Source organism: Pristis pectinata, chromosome 13 (genome assembly GCF_009764475.1).
Source record: "Pristis pectinata isolate sPriPec2 chromosome 13, sPriPec2.1.pri, whole genome shotgun sequence".
Lineage (NCBI taxonomy): Eukaryota > Metazoa > Chordata > Chondrichthyes > Rhinopristiformes > Pristidae > Pristis > Pristis pectinata.
Window position 1 is genome coordinate 43,753,037 of NC_067417.1, and position 17,967 is coordinate 43,771,003.

At 41.7% G+C, this 17,967-nt stretch overlaps 1 protein-coding gene across 1 annotated transcript in view; it reads right to left on the bottom strand.

Annotated features, from left to right (window-relative positions):
* katnb1 (katanin p80 (WD repeat containing) subunit B 1) overlaps positions 1-17,377 on the bottom strand; it is a 44,988-nt gene extending 27,611 nt beyond the window's left edge. The window contains exons 1-9 of the mRNA XM_052028060.1: positions 17,072-17,377; positions 11,751-11,881; positions 9,187-9,304; positions 7,722-7,822; positions 6,584-6,625; positions 4,850-4,933; positions 2,668-2,783; positions 1,310-1,381; positions 271-421 (exon numbers count right to left, since the gene is read on the bottom strand). Of these exons, the coding sequence (XP_051884020.1) occupies positions 271-421; positions 1,310-1,381; positions 2,668-2,783; positions 4,850-4,933; positions 6,584-6,625; positions 7,722-7,822; positions 9,187-9,304; positions 11,751-11,881; positions 17,072-17,111 (855 nt within the window). The 5' untranslated portion in view covers positions 17,112-17,377. The remainder of the gene's footprint in view (positions 1-270; positions 422-1,309; positions 1,382-2,667; positions 2,784-4,849; positions 4,934-6,583; positions 6,626-7,721; positions 7,823-9,186; positions 9,305-11,750; positions 11,882-17,071) is intronic.
* Positions 17,378-17,967: the final 590 nt, after the last annotated feature.

Consider the following 17,967-nt stretch of genomic DNA (forward strand, 5'->3'; position numbering starts at 1 on the left):
TTCCAAGATTTTCCGTTTTTATTTCACATTTCCAGCATCGACAGTATTTTACGAAGATAAACATGTATATCTCAACATTAATCCTTATATAATTCATCTATTATGTCAATCTGTTTTGCTTGGCAGTGCAATTTCCTCTTGGAATCTTAATTCTTCATAACATAAAGGTGTATGGCTTTTTAATTACTATATGAAATTCCATTACTTGACTAGAGTTGTCCTAACTGCCCATTTTATACCATTCAATACCCATGATTGAACAGGACATACCAATTGATTGGAACAAATGGCAAGGTCTGCTGCTCTACCCCAGTTGACAGGAAGTACGTCAAAACAACGTGGAGGTTCCCAGCCGTAAACATGTAATGAATCCTGAGATCCACTGTATAGACAACAACCATCTGGATTGAACAAAATACACCTGAAGCAAAATGGAGAATGGGAAAAGTATTAACTGAACAATTTAGTCAAACTCGTTTCACACTGACCAGCCACTGCAAAGTTGGATTGGTCTCAAAGTATGTGGCAACTGTACAAAATTATTCAACTCTCGAAATAATCAGGTACTGCATTCAGAATTTACACCTAACCCACAAAAATAAAAAGGTATCTACAGCAAAGCACACTCTTTCTGTTAACAGGACATGATACCGCAGTACAAGGATCCATCAGGTCCGAAGCTGAATGCTGGTCTGGACCAAGTTATGTTCTCGCCTGCTGCAATGACAAGACAATGGCCCTCATTATTAGTCCCGGGAGAGGATGTGGGGTGGAGGAAATCAGCAACAATTCCCAGTCTTGAGCATAAAGCCACAGCAGAAAGCTCAGGCACATGGACAAAAGGCAACTACCGATGAGCCTTGACTGTAATGCAAGCCCCTACAAAATAACTTTTAAGTATTAAGTGGTCTACACTCAGTAGCTCTGAACAAAATATTAGCAGGCTACTAAAATCCACGAACGATGCTAAAGCATGAATTACTGACTTTAGAAGAGAGGAAACAAAAATGGGGAATGAAAAAGTGATGGTGCACAGTAACAGAAAATATTTTTTTCCAAAAAGCCTCTCAGCCAAATGAATAGGGCATTCAGTACCAGAGGGAAAGAACAGGCAAAAACTGAGCCAACTACAGTACAGCATCTATGTGCTACTCATAACTCTAAAGCTCTTTGGCAGTGGCAATTCAAGGCGAATATTCCTTGCATCCATTACCAGACTTCACCCAATACACACACATCTGGGGATCAAACAAAAAGATAAGCAAACAGCTGCAACACGCATTTGAACAAACAACAAGGCTCCTTGTACCTGACAGGAGTGCTCTCTACTTCTGTGCAGCTCACCATCTTGAACTTTTCTAGGTCCCAAAACTTTATTGTTCTGAAAGAGAAAATAAAATAAAACATTAAGTACTTGAGGAACACCAATGCAAATCCACATTTCCAATTATTACTATCCACATGCAAACAGCAGAGACCAAAAAAGATCTGTTTGATAAAATTTCAGATTAAAACACATCGGAGAGAATGACAATGATCCGTCTAGCACATTGCAAGTACAAAGGCTAAATGTGTTTGCTTCAATCAGTTGTCCTCACCTTCCTAAAGATATCCACTCTCACACATAGGATATGTGAATCAATAGTTAAAAATGTCTACTTAATACCTCAAGGCCCAATAGAGACACCACCCAATACAGTCAATATCACAGGTTCAGCACCCAATTCCATTTCTACTATAGCATCTGAATAAGACTCTGACCACTCAGCTCAATGCGTCACTGAGACATACTTTGGCCTGGATTAACTATATTAAGATCTCTCTTTTCTGTGGAGCCTAAGTCATAGCAAAGTTTCATGATGATTAAAATTAAGGTAATGTTAAAAACAGACTTCTAGTTACATAGTCTCGGATGACCAGGATGTCCCAAAATGGTTTTTCAGCCACTTTGACATTGTCATTAAAATACTTCTGGATTTTCCTGAACCTAAGCAGCCAATATGCATACATCAAGGTAACAAAAATAAGAAGTTTGTGACCCGATTTCCATTTCAGTGATATTGTTTTAAGGGCTAACCAATTGCAGTGACACCAGAAAGACTACTTAAATATTAGTGCTATGGGATATTTTGTTATTTACTCGAGAAAGCATTCAGGGCCTCAGATTAATATCTCACTCAAAAGAAAGGGACTCAGACAGTGCAATACCACAACAGAGTTTATGCTGATATGAGAATTATGCCTTGCAACCCAAAGGTAGTGCGCTAATGAATCAGTCAGAGCTCACATCATGTGGATGATACATCATGTGGATGATACATCATTTAAAAGTAATGAAGCAAGCACTGAATGAAAAAAAAATAAAAATGTGGGAATGTGGTCATTTTCACTATTACTACTTTCAAAGCATATTAAACCTAGAGAAAGTATATTTCAAATTCAGCACATACTGTACATATCTATAGCAGAGTTAAAGTCAATTTAGATCTTAGGCTCCTATTAGTGCTATTTACATACATAAAGGGTGCTACAGCCAATCGAAATAATTCAACCACAGGAAGTACATTACTACAACACAAAAGCTGAAGGATGAAGAATTAATTTGGATCAACAACAGTGGAAGTTGTGGGCAAAAGAGGCCAATTTCAAAGCAACATCCATTCTGACCTGTCCGAGCTGCCTGAAGCCAGCAGATATTCATTGGGGTGGAACTCCACAATATTTACAGGTCCAGTGTGATCTGTAAATTCTGTTAGAATTTTTGCTGCTGATAAGTCCCACAGCTGAAAAGAAATTAAACAGAAAGTAAATGACATTCACTAAAAATAAAACTCTTTCTACATTTAAGAACTTAGATAGTGGACAGGTAAACTCTACAGGTATTATTTTTCAATGACAGGAAGCAAGTCAAGGAAAAAAAGCACACTCGCCAGCTTTAACTTTGATGGACTTACTTACTGTTTAAAAAAGTCACATTACAACTTGCAATGGTTAAAAATACGCACAGATTATTAGTTTAGCCTTTTGTTTTCAATTTTTCATTGAATAAAGGACTACAACACAATAAATGGACACTTTTTCTATCTTGGTATCCATTCACGGCAGGTGTGGCGACTCACCGTCTAGTCGGGCGAACCGGCTCGGCAGTCGGGTCGCGCGGCGTCGGAGCGACGAGGCCCAAGATGGCGGCGGGCCTCGTCTTTCCGAGCGACGGGGAGAACCCGCGCGCGGGAAAGTCCTGATGACGTAGGACTTACGTCATTGCCGGTTTTTTTGGGCGGGAGTTTTTCTCCCTTAAAGGGCCCGCACAAGGTGGGAAAATAAACCAGTTCTGTTTGGCAATCCTCCGAGTAGAGTCTTGTTTTATTCCGCGGTAGCAACCGCTACACAGGATGCATTTCCATATCATGTGCACGGCTGAATACTATATAGCTCAAAAGGGGGAAAGAAAGTTAAAGGGAATAAATTTTCTGTTTAATCAATAAGAAAGCTTCATACTTTAAAAATAAATGAAACCTTAACTCAATCGTGATATAGACCAAGAATCAATTAACCTGATGATAAGTTACAACAATGACAGACATCGCAAGTCCTGAATTACTGCAAATTTCATTATACAAGTCAACTCTCTAGCAACTTACTGAAAGATGCTAAAGCTAATTCAACACATACTGCTGTGGATATCAGTATGTCTTCACAAACTGCGGACTGCATGAACAAGGGTTGGGGGAAAGCATAGGAACAACTGGCATGCCAGCTTTAAAATGAACATCCCAGTTCATGCAACGGTTGCAATTATCATCCTTCCTTATGCAAATCGGCAGTGAATATTTTTAAATTACTGATCAATGTGGTGGAGAAGCTCAAAAAGCATCATTAGATAGGAAGTTTCAAGACTGCAACACATACATGTAATCAACATCCTTGCAAACACGTGTTACTTTTATCAGTGTTAGGACAAATCAGGTGGGTCCATGTTGGAGTAAAAAAAAGTTTGAAACAGCAGGATGTTTTATCAGGATCCCACAATCCGAAAACAGAGCTATTTTAGATACCATAATAAAAATGTCATTAGCTAAAATGTTCCTACTCCCACAAAACTGAGGAGTGTTTTAGAAATCTGCTTTTTAAAAACAGACTGTGCAGAAGGTCTGTAAAAAGTAGTATCCCCAGGCTTTCTTCATGCTGTAATAACTTGAAGAACACTTCTTGCCACACAACTGAATACCAATGTGAATACTTGACCATTGCTTGAGGTTTTTTTAAATGTTCATTTACTGGATGAGGCTGAGGCAATCACTGGCAAGGACATCATTTACTGCCCATCTTAGAGGCAATTAGAGATGGCCTTGCCAGTAATGGCTTCAACACATAAATAAAACAAAAATATCATTTCACTATTAATTTGAAATCTTAACATTTGTGAATTTTGTATCTTTTTTTAAAAAACTATTTCATGTTATTCTCATAATGGCAAACAATACCAACTCAAATGGCCACCTGATTTTTCTGCTTTATTGAAAGTGGAACACGAGAAGAAAATACAAAGACAAATCATCAAGCTTTTCCACATTCCTCCTTGATCTTCTTACCTCCAACACTCAGAATCGATTTTGGCATTGAACTTGTGCAAACTAATCCATACTTAAATATCCATCAAGCTAAGTGAACTTGATTTTAAACAAAGAATAGTTGTTCTGCTTAGCAACAAGAGAGCAACTTCGTAGAAAAGCCTCAGCTTTTCTCATGTATGGGAAGTCCAGAAATTGATAAAGTATTTCAGATGCATGTAGCAATTTAAATGCTTGCTGATGTTGCATTCACACTATGCAAAGCTCTAAGTAAATACCTTCACGGTGCTATCATCTCCAGCAGCAGCAATCCATCGTCCATCAGGACTGAATCGTAAACACCGCACAGCATTTGTGTGTCCCTGCAAAGACAATGACAATTTAAACTGTAGAATTAACCATCAAGCCTGAATGAAGTGACTATGATACAATAAGCTCAAACCACTCCAATGTCATTGTGAAGAGGTGTAGGATTAATAAACTAGAACTGTATTGATATCTTAAGACGGATGAGAATTATGGCTGCTTGAAATACTGATTTAAAAAGTGTCCTTCAGGCCAGAACAGCCACACCACTGCTTTCCTGGGCTGGGTGCTGTGTGGTAATTGCTGTGTCTGGAACTTAATTGGATTCCCATTATGCTTGACTATGGAGATGATGGTCAATCTTAACGGGAAATGGGAAGGCTGTCTCAAACAATGAAGGTGATACCTGCCTTTGTCTCACCCGATTGCAAAATGATTAACTGAACCTGTGGTGTGAGGCTGCTCTTTGTCCATCTGCAGTAGCCCTTTGTCCGTTTCCTGCTCAACCAAGAACTCCGGCACCTGACTCATTAACGTATGCGTGACAATACCTGTATAAATCTCTGTCTACCCCTTTGTACTGGGAGAACTCGGGAGCGACTCTTAGTGAGTGCTGAAGAGAATTCTCCTAGCGGTGCACTGCTAATAAAGGTATTTGTTCGAGTCGACCTCGTGGCACTGTGTTATTTACAGCGGACGGATAGGGAAATTGATTTCGGGACGACAATTGCATTGTGCCCACATTACTCAATAAGCAGCAATCTACAGGTATTCAGGTCTTGACTGTGGTTAAGGTTGAAACTGAAAGAAAGGAAAGCTGACCACCCCACAAAACATTCAAGCCCTACATTAGGCAACGGCAGATGAAGCAAACAGGGTTCAGGGCTGGACTGTTTGTGTCTCATCGAAGTGCCATGTAACAAGTATTGTGTAACTTTTTGATTACTTAAATTCAGGAGTATTTAAAGAAGGTTCAACAGAGTAACACAGAAGATCCCCAGCCTAAATACATGAAACATTGGAAATAAGATTTCAGTCTTGGCTTTGGATTCTCTGCAGAAGGAGTAGAGCGACATTAATCTCATTCAAGTATAATTCTATTCACAAAAAGTGATAACAACAGTGGATAGACTGTTGAAATGATAGGGCTTTGTAAACTAGGAGCCAACATCTAAATTTAGAGAATTGAGAATTATCTCCAAATAGTCCAAAAAAAATGCTGACAAAAAGGAGACAAGGAAAGAAACCTTTGAAAGGTCAAAGGTTTCCCAAAATGAGTCAGAAGGTATAGGAAGGAAAGAGTGGAATTCAGCAAATAAAAAGGAGCAAGGGCATTTGGTCCCTTTATGCTGTGAAGAACATAACCAACCTTATGGACTTTACTGCTGTGTTTCTTGACAATATTTAATCTTCTAACATGAGAATCCCAATCATGCTTAGCAGCACAAAGCTTTAAGCTATAAATATCTGTAATTGTGTAATGTATTGATTGAATGTATTTATTTTCTATACAAATAGAATACACTAAAGTATCACTGAACTGTTGCCCTTCAATGTTGTTTCCTGATAACCACCGCATGACTCGTGCCCAAAATGGATTTCCTTAGTTAAAAATCACTGCAAGGTTGAGTCCTAGGTAAATAGTTTGCCATCAGCTGAAAGAAGACTTTTTTTGCCATTGGTATAATACGTGTGATTGCACTCACCTTGTAAGTCATTACACAACCTTTCCTCCGAATGTCCCACAACTAGAAAGAGAAACACAGCAAAATTAACAATACATAGCAGCTGCTACTGCGATGCGAAAGTAAGACACTAGTCGATGAGTTGCAGAACAAAACTGATCTATTTTCCCGCCTTGCGTGGGCCTGTTAAGAGGAACGGTTCCCGCCCACCGAAAACAGAAATGACGTGTGCCCTACGTCATCAGACTTTTCCTGTGCGCGGGTTCTCCCCGTCGCTCGGGGAAGACGGAGGCCCAGCGCCATCTTGGGCCTCGCTGCTCTGACAACATGTGACCCGACTGACGAGCCGGTTCGCTTGCTGGGACGGTGAGTCACTACAAATACATATTTCAAATTTTGCTTTTTAAATTGTAAACTTACACAGGGTATAAATGCCATGAAAATTCGCTTTCTACAGCAGCATCCCAATACATTCCGAACATAAAAGTTAACACAAACTTAAATTAACATAAACTATACATAACTCACATGAAAAAATAAACATAATGACATTAATGCAAGTTGAGAGAGAGAAAAAGAAACATAGTCCAAGGTAGTATTAGGGTTTTTCAGATCAGTTCAAGAACCCGATGTCAGTAAGGAAGAAGCTGTTGTTAAGCCTCGAGGTGTGGGTCTTCAGGCTCCTGTACCTCCTGCCTAATGACAGCAAGGGGAAGAGGGTATGGCCCCGATGGTGGGGGTCCCTAATGATGGATGTTGCCTTCCTGAGATACATAGCCTCTTGTAGATGTCCTTATTGGTAGGGAGAGCTGCACCCGTGATGGAATTGGATGGGTGCCCAACCCTCAGCATGGACATGATGGGCCAAATGGCCCATTTCCATGCTGTATAACAACCACCATGAAATCTTGTGTTTTTACAGAAGAATGAGAGTCTTGAAAACATTTTATCAGACAAGGCTATCATACAACAAAAATAAAGTCAGGAGACAGTTACGTGGGTTTCTCAAGAAAGGTGATGAATTACATTAGGAATTGCTGTTGCTAGTATCAGTCAGATACACAGACAGTCTTGCTGGTGAAAGTTAGTCTTTTTTTAATTTCTAAAATGTTATTTTAAAATTGCAATGAACTATAATTTGTTCTGTATTATACAGTACCTTTACATTGGTATCCACGGAGCCAGAGGCCACAAACTCTCCAAAAGGATGAAAGTCTAAACTGCAGATGTTGGCTTTGTGACCAGACAGTGTCCGAAGGACTTGAAAACAAAACAAAATTAACAATGTTAAAACATTATCACACTTGCTGCTAATTTATGAATTATCCACAAAGAGAAGTTAACAATTTCAACACGATATTCTTGTAATTGTAAACTTTTCTCAATCTGAATGTAAGATTACAATTCCATATAACTTTGTTCAGCTAACCTTTCAGTTGTGCACCCAACATAACAAATACAACCTTTCTATTAATAGTTTTTAAACTGCTGCAATTTTCTCATGTCTCCATCTGATTAATTAATACAACTAAAGATATATTCTTAGAAAAATTGTTTTGCAACAGATGAACAAAAGTGATATAATACATATCTACATTTTTACTGCTCACCAGAAGTCAGAAGTTAATATCAAGGTGTTGCACAGCATTTGTTTTCTCCTTCCTGATGCTGACAAACTATTCTACTTGAATTGCAGCATTTCTTAAAAATATCACCAGAATGAATTACTGGGACTTGCATATTATAATTGAAAAGTGTTACTGTTTCCTTCAAAAATAACTCTCTTAATCTTTTCAGGCAACTGAACAAAGCTGAGAACATGCAATGTCTTTAGTTTGGTACAAGAATCTGCCTGTACTGGCCTTTTACAGTCTTCATATGCTGCACCTGGATTTAAAAAAAGAAACCAACGAAACTGAACTAGACCAATCTGGAAGAGAAACTCACCTTTGTCATTGTACCATCTAAAATGGTAGCAGACTTAAAGAAGAAACCATACAGATCTGTTCATTAGCTCACAAAGTGATGTGTTGCTGAACTTTAAACAGTTTACCGTGTCCCTGAACATGTGCCAGACCAGTTTTGGGACATCAAAGCTGCTGAAACTTTTGAGAAAACAGAAAAATATATTCTAATGATCTCTGTTTAAGAAATGCAGGTAGAGGCAGTGGGAGAAGGGAAGAAGTGCATGCAAATGGGAATTAAGAACAGAATTTGGTTTAGTTACAGGGTTAAATACTTGGATAGCTTTAAAGACATACACACATTCATGCATTAGTAATCATTTCCACAATTTACCGGAAGGCTGCAAATGCCCACTGAATCATATGCCAGGTGGAATTACAGAATGGGTACGGGGGATGCCGTTAAGAAATTAGGATTAAACACAAGTTCTTTGACTGCAGAGCTATCTTTATCCTCAAATAAAACATGAAAATTATGCATTCATTTCTGACCATAGTTGCTCTCCTTCCGTTTTGTGAAGTACAGTAGTTGGCCAACCTTAGTGAATGTACAGAGATAATTTGGATTTTTATTTGATAAGGATTACTTAAGCAGAACTTTCAAATGAAAAATGGTTTTAAAATTGGCCATCCAATTCTACAAGAATAATTAGTACTTACTCTTAGCTGCTTCCAAGTCCCATATTCTTAGTGATCCAGACTGCGAGCCTGCAACAACCAACTCCTCAGAGTCTTTAAACTGAATGCATTCGACTGGTGTGTTGTGACCTGTAAGACTCTGAAGTGAAATTTCTCTTTTAAATGGATGGTTTGTTATGCTGTATAAAGCAAAGTTAAATACATGCATGCAAACAGGAATACAAAATTAAAAGCACAGGATTCCAAGTTAGAGGAACACACTAAATCCTTATTACAATGGGCATCTAAACTCACTTAACAAGTTTAATCAACTTACGAGTCAAGAAACCGATCATATTCCGCTAAATTTCCCAGTGATTTTGTAATTGTGCAACTATTTGCTAGCAGTTCAGTGAATGACTTTATTTCAAAAATAATGTTTATTCACAAAAAAACATAAGAAATACAAAAAAAAAGTGCATGGCTTTCTTTACACTCATATTATTGTCCTGTTTATATATTTGTAGTCTCAACAGGTTAATATACATCATGTACAAAGCACCAATGCCAAACATGTGGCTTCTTTGGACAATAGACATTTCAAGTGATTGAGAAGCTGTTATACAGGACTCATGCCCTCTGTCTAGTGGCAGCAGGACCTTAGAAAGCAGTCCTTCCCCACTGCACCCAGCTTCAGTGCTCGACATACAGTATATGCCTGCAGCCTGGAATGTTTCAGGCGATAGCATTCCCTTACAAACATCTCATTGCACTGGGAGACTAGCAAATTTTGGGCAGACCAAAGTGCATCTTTCACCGAGTTGATGATCTTCCAGTAGCATCCAATGTGTGTCTCGGTATTTTTGTTATGGCTGTCTCAAGGGCACTGTGCATTATGGCTGAAACTCTGACCTTACAGGGAGGATCTGATGGAAAGAGCCCCTCTCACTGCCAGCCAAGCAAGGTCTTCGTGCTTGTTAGCAAGTTCTGGTGATGAGGCATTCTGCCAAATGGTTTTGACAGTCTACTTGGGGATTCATCCCACAGGATCCATCATGCCCTTCTCCTCCAGGACGTTCCGTGTTGACCACTGCCTGCTAGACTTGAGGTCAAAAGGACCTGAGAGAACTTTTCCATGAAGGACAAAAGGTAGTGTAGCGAAGTCCAACTGAATGGAGTATTCCACAAGGCCAGGCCCATCTTTTGCACCACCACGGACAGGTGGAACTTCAGATACTAGTGTATTGGACACTTAGTGTTTGCAAACTTTGGTTCTATGTGCAGCTTGGTAGGTGGCCATTAGGGCAATGCTGGGTATGCTTCTCCCCCACCACCCCTGCCACCCTGTTTTCTGGAGATTTGTGCATTGCAACCCATCATACATGCCCCATCTTGGATTCACAGATGAAATAGAAGATAGCTTCGGTGAATGTCACGGGCTATGGGGCCATGCCTGCACCTTTGTATAAAGCATCGAGAGCATCTTGCACCCGATGACCAGGTTTTTGCCTGCCACCAAGAGGGAGCTCTGCTCCCAGGTTCCCATTTTTTTTTGTTGGATCGTGCCAATCCACTCCAGCCAATTTTTTGATGATTGCCTCAGTTCCTCCAAACCAGATCCCCAACACCTTCAGGTAGTCAGACTTGATGGTGAAGGGAACAGAGGATCAGTTGGGCCAGTTACCACAGAACATGGCCTAACTCTTCCTACATTGACTCTAGCCCCAGAGGCCAGCTCAAAATGGTCGCAGATGTGCGTCCCAACGTCAATCCAAGCAGAAGATGGTGACACCATCCACATACAGGGAGGTTTTGGTCCGAGTGCCCCCACTACATGGCATTATCACCCCCCTTATGCCTGCTTCCTTCCTTATAGATTTGGCAAAGGATTCTATGCAACACACAAACAAGACAGCAGTTCAGTGAATGATATACTGGTGCACAACCTTTCTGCACTTAACTCCCTGGAACTCAAGGGCACATTCAAGAAAAAACACTTTGGCTGATACACAAACACTTTGGCTGATACACAAACACCAGCGTAAACATTCATAAATTTATCTAGGCCACCCAATTTTTGCTGACAGTATGGTGAAAAAGCACACCATTCTGTAAAATTAACATGTTTTTCCCCCAGAATTCAACAATTAAAGTTAAAAGATTTGTTAAACAGATTGCCTTCTGCTAACATAAAGAACTGAAACATACAGATAAACAAAGCCACTTGTGTAAAAGTCCTCCACAATACAAAAATAAAATAAAAAAAATATGATCTGGCTTTTCCAAGGTGGACCCTTTGAAATTATCAGAAATATAATTCAAAGTTCATGGGTCACTTGGAACATGTTGGATGAAAGTACAACCCAATTTTAAAAACAGTAGTGCACCTTAACTACAATCCCAGAAGCATTCACTATTCTCTAGTAGGAATATTTACAAATCCTAGCTAACTATCTGAATGGCTTGTGAAAGTGTGTAATTGTCATTCTAATCTGAGGGTAAAGTCATGTAATTACCTTTAGCCCATAGAAGCAAAACTACACAACTTCATATGAACCCTAAGAGATGGACAAATGTTACCACCATTCCAACATCTATCAACTTACCATAATACAGTTAGGTTTGCTGACTGACCATAAGTTGACCCGACAGTCTTCACCACCAGTGGCCAATAGTCTGCCCGAATTCTTCCCCAACACCAGACACGTTACATTTCCAGCATGAGCAACAAACTCCTCTACACGGGAGATGCAAAAGAATTTCAGTAATGGATTTGACAACATATAGTTATTTAGCCACTTTAATGTGATTGAAACAATAAAACTCAAAAAGACGGTTAGGAGGCAGAAGGAAAAAAAAGGCTGAGCCAAAGATTATACATTTCCTAAACATCTCATTCACATAATAATTCACTATAATCTGTAATTTATAAACAGCTGAACCACAGATGCTCTCTATTCTGAGCATACAGTATCAAGTGTTACAATTCCTATAACATCAATAATCTACTCCATACATAGAAACTCGAACTCCAAAATCTCTAATTTTTGACAAGTATACATATCTTCCTGTAAATTCAATCTCTTCTGAAAATACTGTTTTCCATTCCTATCCCTGTCAAACATCTGGTTTTATCTCCTTGCTCACAAGTTCCCTTTTATTCTGTTCTATAAAGCTCTAGTCCAAGGTTTTGCTAATGTAATCTATAACAAACATAAATAAACAAGACCACTTTACACAAAATTATGCCAGTAGTCACGACCTCCAGTCTATGGACTGAAGGCCTGTGACTAGTGGTCTGCCTCGGGTCAGTGCTAGGCCTGTTGCTATTTGTCATCTATATTACTGATTTAGATGAGAATGTACAAGGCATGGTTAGGAAGTTTGCAGAGGACACTGAAACAGGTGGTGTCATAGACAGTGAAGATGGGTTAGAGGGATCAGCTGGGAAAGTGGGCCAACAAATGGCAAATGAAGTTTAATTCAGATAAGTGCAAGGTGTTGCATTTTAGGAAGACAAATGAGGGTAGGTCATTCACAGTGAATGGTCGGGCCCTGGGCAGTGTTGTAGGACCTTGGAGCACAAGGACATGATTCCCTGAAAGTGGCATCACAGGTAGACAGGGTGGCGAAGGTGGCTTCTGGCATGCTGGCCTTCATCAGTCAGGGCACTGAGTATAGAAGTTGGGATGTTATGTTGCAGTTGTACAAGATGTTGGTGAGGCTGCATTTGGAATATTGCGTTCAGTTTTGGTCATCCTGCTGTAGAAAAGATGCCGTTAAACTGGAAGGAGTGTAAAGGAGATTTACGAGAATGTTACCAGGACTCGAGGTACTGAGTTATGGAGAGAGGTTGAGCAGGCTGAGACATTATTCATTGGAACGTAGGAGAATGAGGGGTGTGTAGCGACCTACCTTCGAAGCGAATGAACCGGCTCCGAGAACGGAGCGCGCATCAGCAGGAAGGCCGGCAGCAAAATGGCGCCGGGCCTCCTCCTTCAACAGAAAGAAGACAAAGCCCGCGCGCAGGAAGAGTTCGGTGACGTACCGTGGGCGTCACTTCCGCCTGGAGATGGCGGGATCTGTATCGGGTTTAAAGGCTAGCATGGGTAGTTGAAAAATAAATCAGTCTCCAGTTCAGACCTCCGACTGCATGTTTCATTCTTAGCTCAGTGCGTAGCACCTCGCTACAGGTGATCTTATAGAGGTGCATCAAATCATGAGGGGTGTGGTAGGGCAGATGCACACAGTCTTTTTCCCAGGGTTGGGGAATCAGGAACTGGAGGGCATAGGTTTAGAGTAAGAGGGGAGAGATTTAACAGGAATCCGAAGGGTAACTTTTCACCCAGAGGGTATTGGTTTAATATTGTCACTTGCACCGAGGTATAGTGGAAGAACTTGTCTTGCATACCATTCATACAGATCAATTCATTACTTTTACCATGATTGTTCTCTGCATTGTGTAATCAGTAGATCTGCAGAAAGCAGTTTGCAACAAGTCGCCATGCATGCTCCCTTTTATGGTGTGAGCTGCCAAAGGAAGTTGCTGAGGCAGGTACATGAACAACAACATTTAAAAGACACTTGGACAGCTAGATGGAGAGGAACGGTTTAGAGGAATATGGGCCAAATGCTGGTAAGTGAGATGAGCTAAGATGGATGTCTTGATCAGCAATGGTCCAGTTGGGCTGAAGGGCCCATTTCTGTGCTGTATGATTCTACCACTCTAAAATTCAGGTTTGGCAGAAATGTGATTATGAGGGTGATTTGGGATGAACTTCTACAGAGTGGCATGAATGTGGTCACATATGCCAGACAATAATCATCTCAAACAAGAGGGTCTAATCACCTCTCCTTGCCAGTCAAAGGCTAATGCCAAACTGGCTGTCATAAACATTGAGGAACACTATTAACCACCACCCACAAATCAGCAGTAATGGAATATAGCACCAACACTCAGGATGCTCTGGGAAGCAAGAGAGGAGATTGCTGGGGCTCTAATGGAGATTTTTGCATTTTGTTTGCTACAGGTATGGTACCAGAAGACTGGAGGATAGCTAATGCTGTTTCCCTTTTCCAGAAAGAGCATAAGGGATAAGCCATGAAACTACAGCCTTACATTAATAGCAGGGAAATTATTGGAAAAAAAATTCAAAGCGGCAGGATTTATTTTCATTTGGAAAGGCAGGGACTGACTTCAGCAAGGTTTCATGCAAGGGGAATTCTGTCTCACAAATCTGATTGAGTTTTTTTTTTGGGGAGGTAACTAAGAAAATTGATAAAGCCAGGGTGGTGGAGATGGTTTGCATGGGCTTTAGCAGAACCTTTGGCAAAGTCCTGTGTGGTGGACTAGTCCAGAAGGTTAGGGCACTGGATTGGTGATAGGAGGCAGAGGGTAGTGGTTAAGGGGTGTTTTTCTGACTGAAAAACTGAAACCAGCAGGGTATTGCAGGGATCGGTGCTGGAACCATTGTTGTTTGTCATATATGTAATTGACTTGGATGAGAATGCAGGTGGACTGATTAACAAGATTGCCAATGACACAAAAATTGGTGGAGTAATAGATAGGAGGATGGAGGTTGTGAAAGGACACAGAGAGACATAGATCAGTTGGAAAGTTAGGCAGAACAGTGGCAGATGGAACTTAATCCAGACAAGTGTGAGGTAATGCATTTTAGGACGTCAAATTCTAACAACATATATAAAGTAAATGCAGGGACCTCAGGAGTTGATGTACCGAAGGACATTGAGGTGCAAGTTCATAGCTCCCTGAAAATGGTGACACATGGGGACAGGGTAGTGAAGAAGGCATTCTGCATGCTTGCCTTCATTGGCCGATACATTGAGTATAAAAGTTGGGATGTCACGTCACAGCTGTACAAAACATTGGTCAGGCCACACTTGGGAGTATTTTGAACAGTTCTGGTTGCCACAATACAGGATGTGTTAACAATAGAAAGAGCGCAGAAGTGATTCACTAGGACAATGCCTGGAATGGAGGGCTTTACTTATAGGAAGTGATCAGATAGATTGGGTTTATTCTCACTGGAATGCAGAAGGCTGAGGGGGTGACCTTAGAGGTTTATCAAATTATGAAGGGCATAGATAGTCTGTTTCCAAGGGTGGGGGAGCCTAAAACTAGAGGCATACGTTTAAGAGGAAAGAGATTTAAAGAAGAAGTTTTTCCACACTGAGGGTGGTGGTTATATGGAACAAACTGCCAGAGGAAGTGATAGAGGCTGATACAATTACAACGTTTAAAAGGCATTTGGAGAGGTACCTGGATAGGAAAGGAGTAGAAGGACATGGGACAAATGTAGGCAACTGTTTTAGCATAGATAAGCATCACTCTCAGCATGGATGAGTTATACCAAAAGGCCCATTTCTGTACTGTACAACTCTACAAGAAGCACTATACCATTCAGCACAAAATAGCCTACTTGGCCACCATCCCATTATCGACTTAGACATTCATTCCTTCCACTACAGGTGCACCATCACTGCAGCACATATTGTCTACACAAAGCACAGCAGGAACTCACCACAGCTTTTCAATGGCACCTCTGAACAATGACCTCAACGACCCACAATGACACTGGTAGCAGTACACAGTAATTTTTTGTTTAAAGACTGGAAGGTACCAGATAGTGTCACACCTTGGAGTCAGTGATAAGACCAGTGAAATTCAGACTTTTCCATACCCCTATATCCTCTCCCTACAGTTCTGCAAGTTCTTTCCTTTCAGATACTTGTGTAGCTCGCCTTCGAACAGAACAACTGAATCCACATTTACAGCTATTCCAGACACTGTGTAAAAACTACTCATGTCACTTTTAGCTCATTTGCCAATCACTTTCATTCTATGTCCCTGCTCCAAAGAAAACAGTTATTCTCCATGTCTTTACCTGCCACAATTTTACATACTGCCATCAGATCTCCTTGTAGCCTTTTCTATTCCAAGGAGAACCCCTCCTTCTCCAGTCTATCCATATAACTAAAATCCCTCATCCCCAAAATTATTTTGGCAAATCTCTTCTGCACCTGCTATAAAAACCTTCACATCTCACCCAGAGTGGATTCGAGAACTGGACACAATACTTCAGCTGATGCCAAATCAGTGTTTTACAAAGGCTCATCATCCCTCCCACACCTTCCATCCCAATGAAAACCTACCTGTATCTCTTTTCCCCCAGTTCTAGCAAAGGTTCACAAGCCCGAAACATTGACAGTTTCCCTTCCCACAGATACTGCCTGACTCGCTGAGTTTTTCCAGCATTTCCTATATTTCAGATTTCAAGCACCTGCAGTTTTTTGATTCTTTTTTTATATTTTTTGTACTGTCTACCTCTCTATAAAGCCCAGGATCCATGTTTGTAACCATTTTTCAATCTGCCTTGCTTCGCTTAATGATCTACGCACATCTACACCCACATCTTGCACCCCTTTGAGAATTGCACCTTCTACTTTGTATTACCTCATCATTCTTCCTACCAAAATGTAACGGTTAGCCGATCTCAGCATTAAATTTCACCTACCACTTAATTGTTGACTGAACCAGGCCAAAACCACCCCCCCCCCCCCAACAGAAAGAGACTGCGGATGCTGGAATCCGGAGCAAAAATAAATAAACTGCTGGGGGAACTCAGCGGGTGCGGTTCTGATGCAAGGTCTCGATCCCTTTGCGCATCCCCCCCCCCCCCCCCCCCCACCCATGCTGACTGACCTGCTGAGTTCTTGCAGCATTTTGCATCCCCTCGAAATCTGCTGCTGTCCTCCTCACTCCGGTTCCGCAGACCTTGTTACTCCCCAGTTTGTTTGCCCCCCCCCCCCCCCCGTCTCACACACAGACACGTCTGCCTGTTTCCTTCACCACTCTCCCCCTCCTCCTACCCCTCCCGTGTTCCCTCCCATTGCCCTTCCCACTCACGGAGCTTCCAGGCGATTTTCGTTGGCCCCGAAGCCGCCATCCTCCGAGCCGGGAGGTGGGTGGGGTGCAGGGGCCGGCCCGCTGCCCGGCTGACGGCGGGGCGGTTGCCCGGGTTACAGCACTAGGCCCGAGACCTGCAGAAGCCCAACCGCCGCTCCGCTCATGCCCGGCGCCACGCATGCGCACTCGATCAGCCCGCCGGGCGCCCTGAGGCCCCGGCAGTCACTGCGAACCCGCGCAGGCGCATTCTGGGCGCAGAGCCGCGGATCCGTTTCGTTAAACTTCAGCTGATTGGACAGCGAGAGTACAACCCGAGCTGCCCAACTGTCATATAAACGCACTATCGGAACGTCCCTCCGCTTCTTTGTCACTTGATTGGTTTTAGTCTTGTTCTGTTCTAATTATAATCAAGAATGAAGGCAATTTGCTGCTTCGATAGGGTTAAATGAAGCGTCTTTTTTGACCGTTTACGTCCTCACGGTAACAAGACAGCCAATCAGAATTGACGTCACGGAAAGTTCAGCCATTGAACGTGGAGAGGGCGCATGCGCGGTACTGTAGGTTCTCCGGCCCGGGGCGGTCGGGGATGGAGAGTGGGAGGGGCCTGAACCACGTGACCGCTGCGGCCCTCCCCTCGGTGAGAAATGGTCGCTTCGTTGTCGTCGTTTATTTTTCAGAGCCTGGCTGTCACTTAGAAAGGCAGGATTTATTGCTCTGGGGAAGGTGTTGGTGAGCAGCTGTCTTGAACCACTGCAGTACTTTTGGTGAAGGATGTTCCAGGATTCAGACCCAGCAACAATGGTGTGCAAGAGATTGGCCTTCACAAGTGTCTTTGCGGCCATTAGTTTGAGAAGTACTGTTGGAGTAGCCTTGTCACTACAGCACACTTTAAAGAT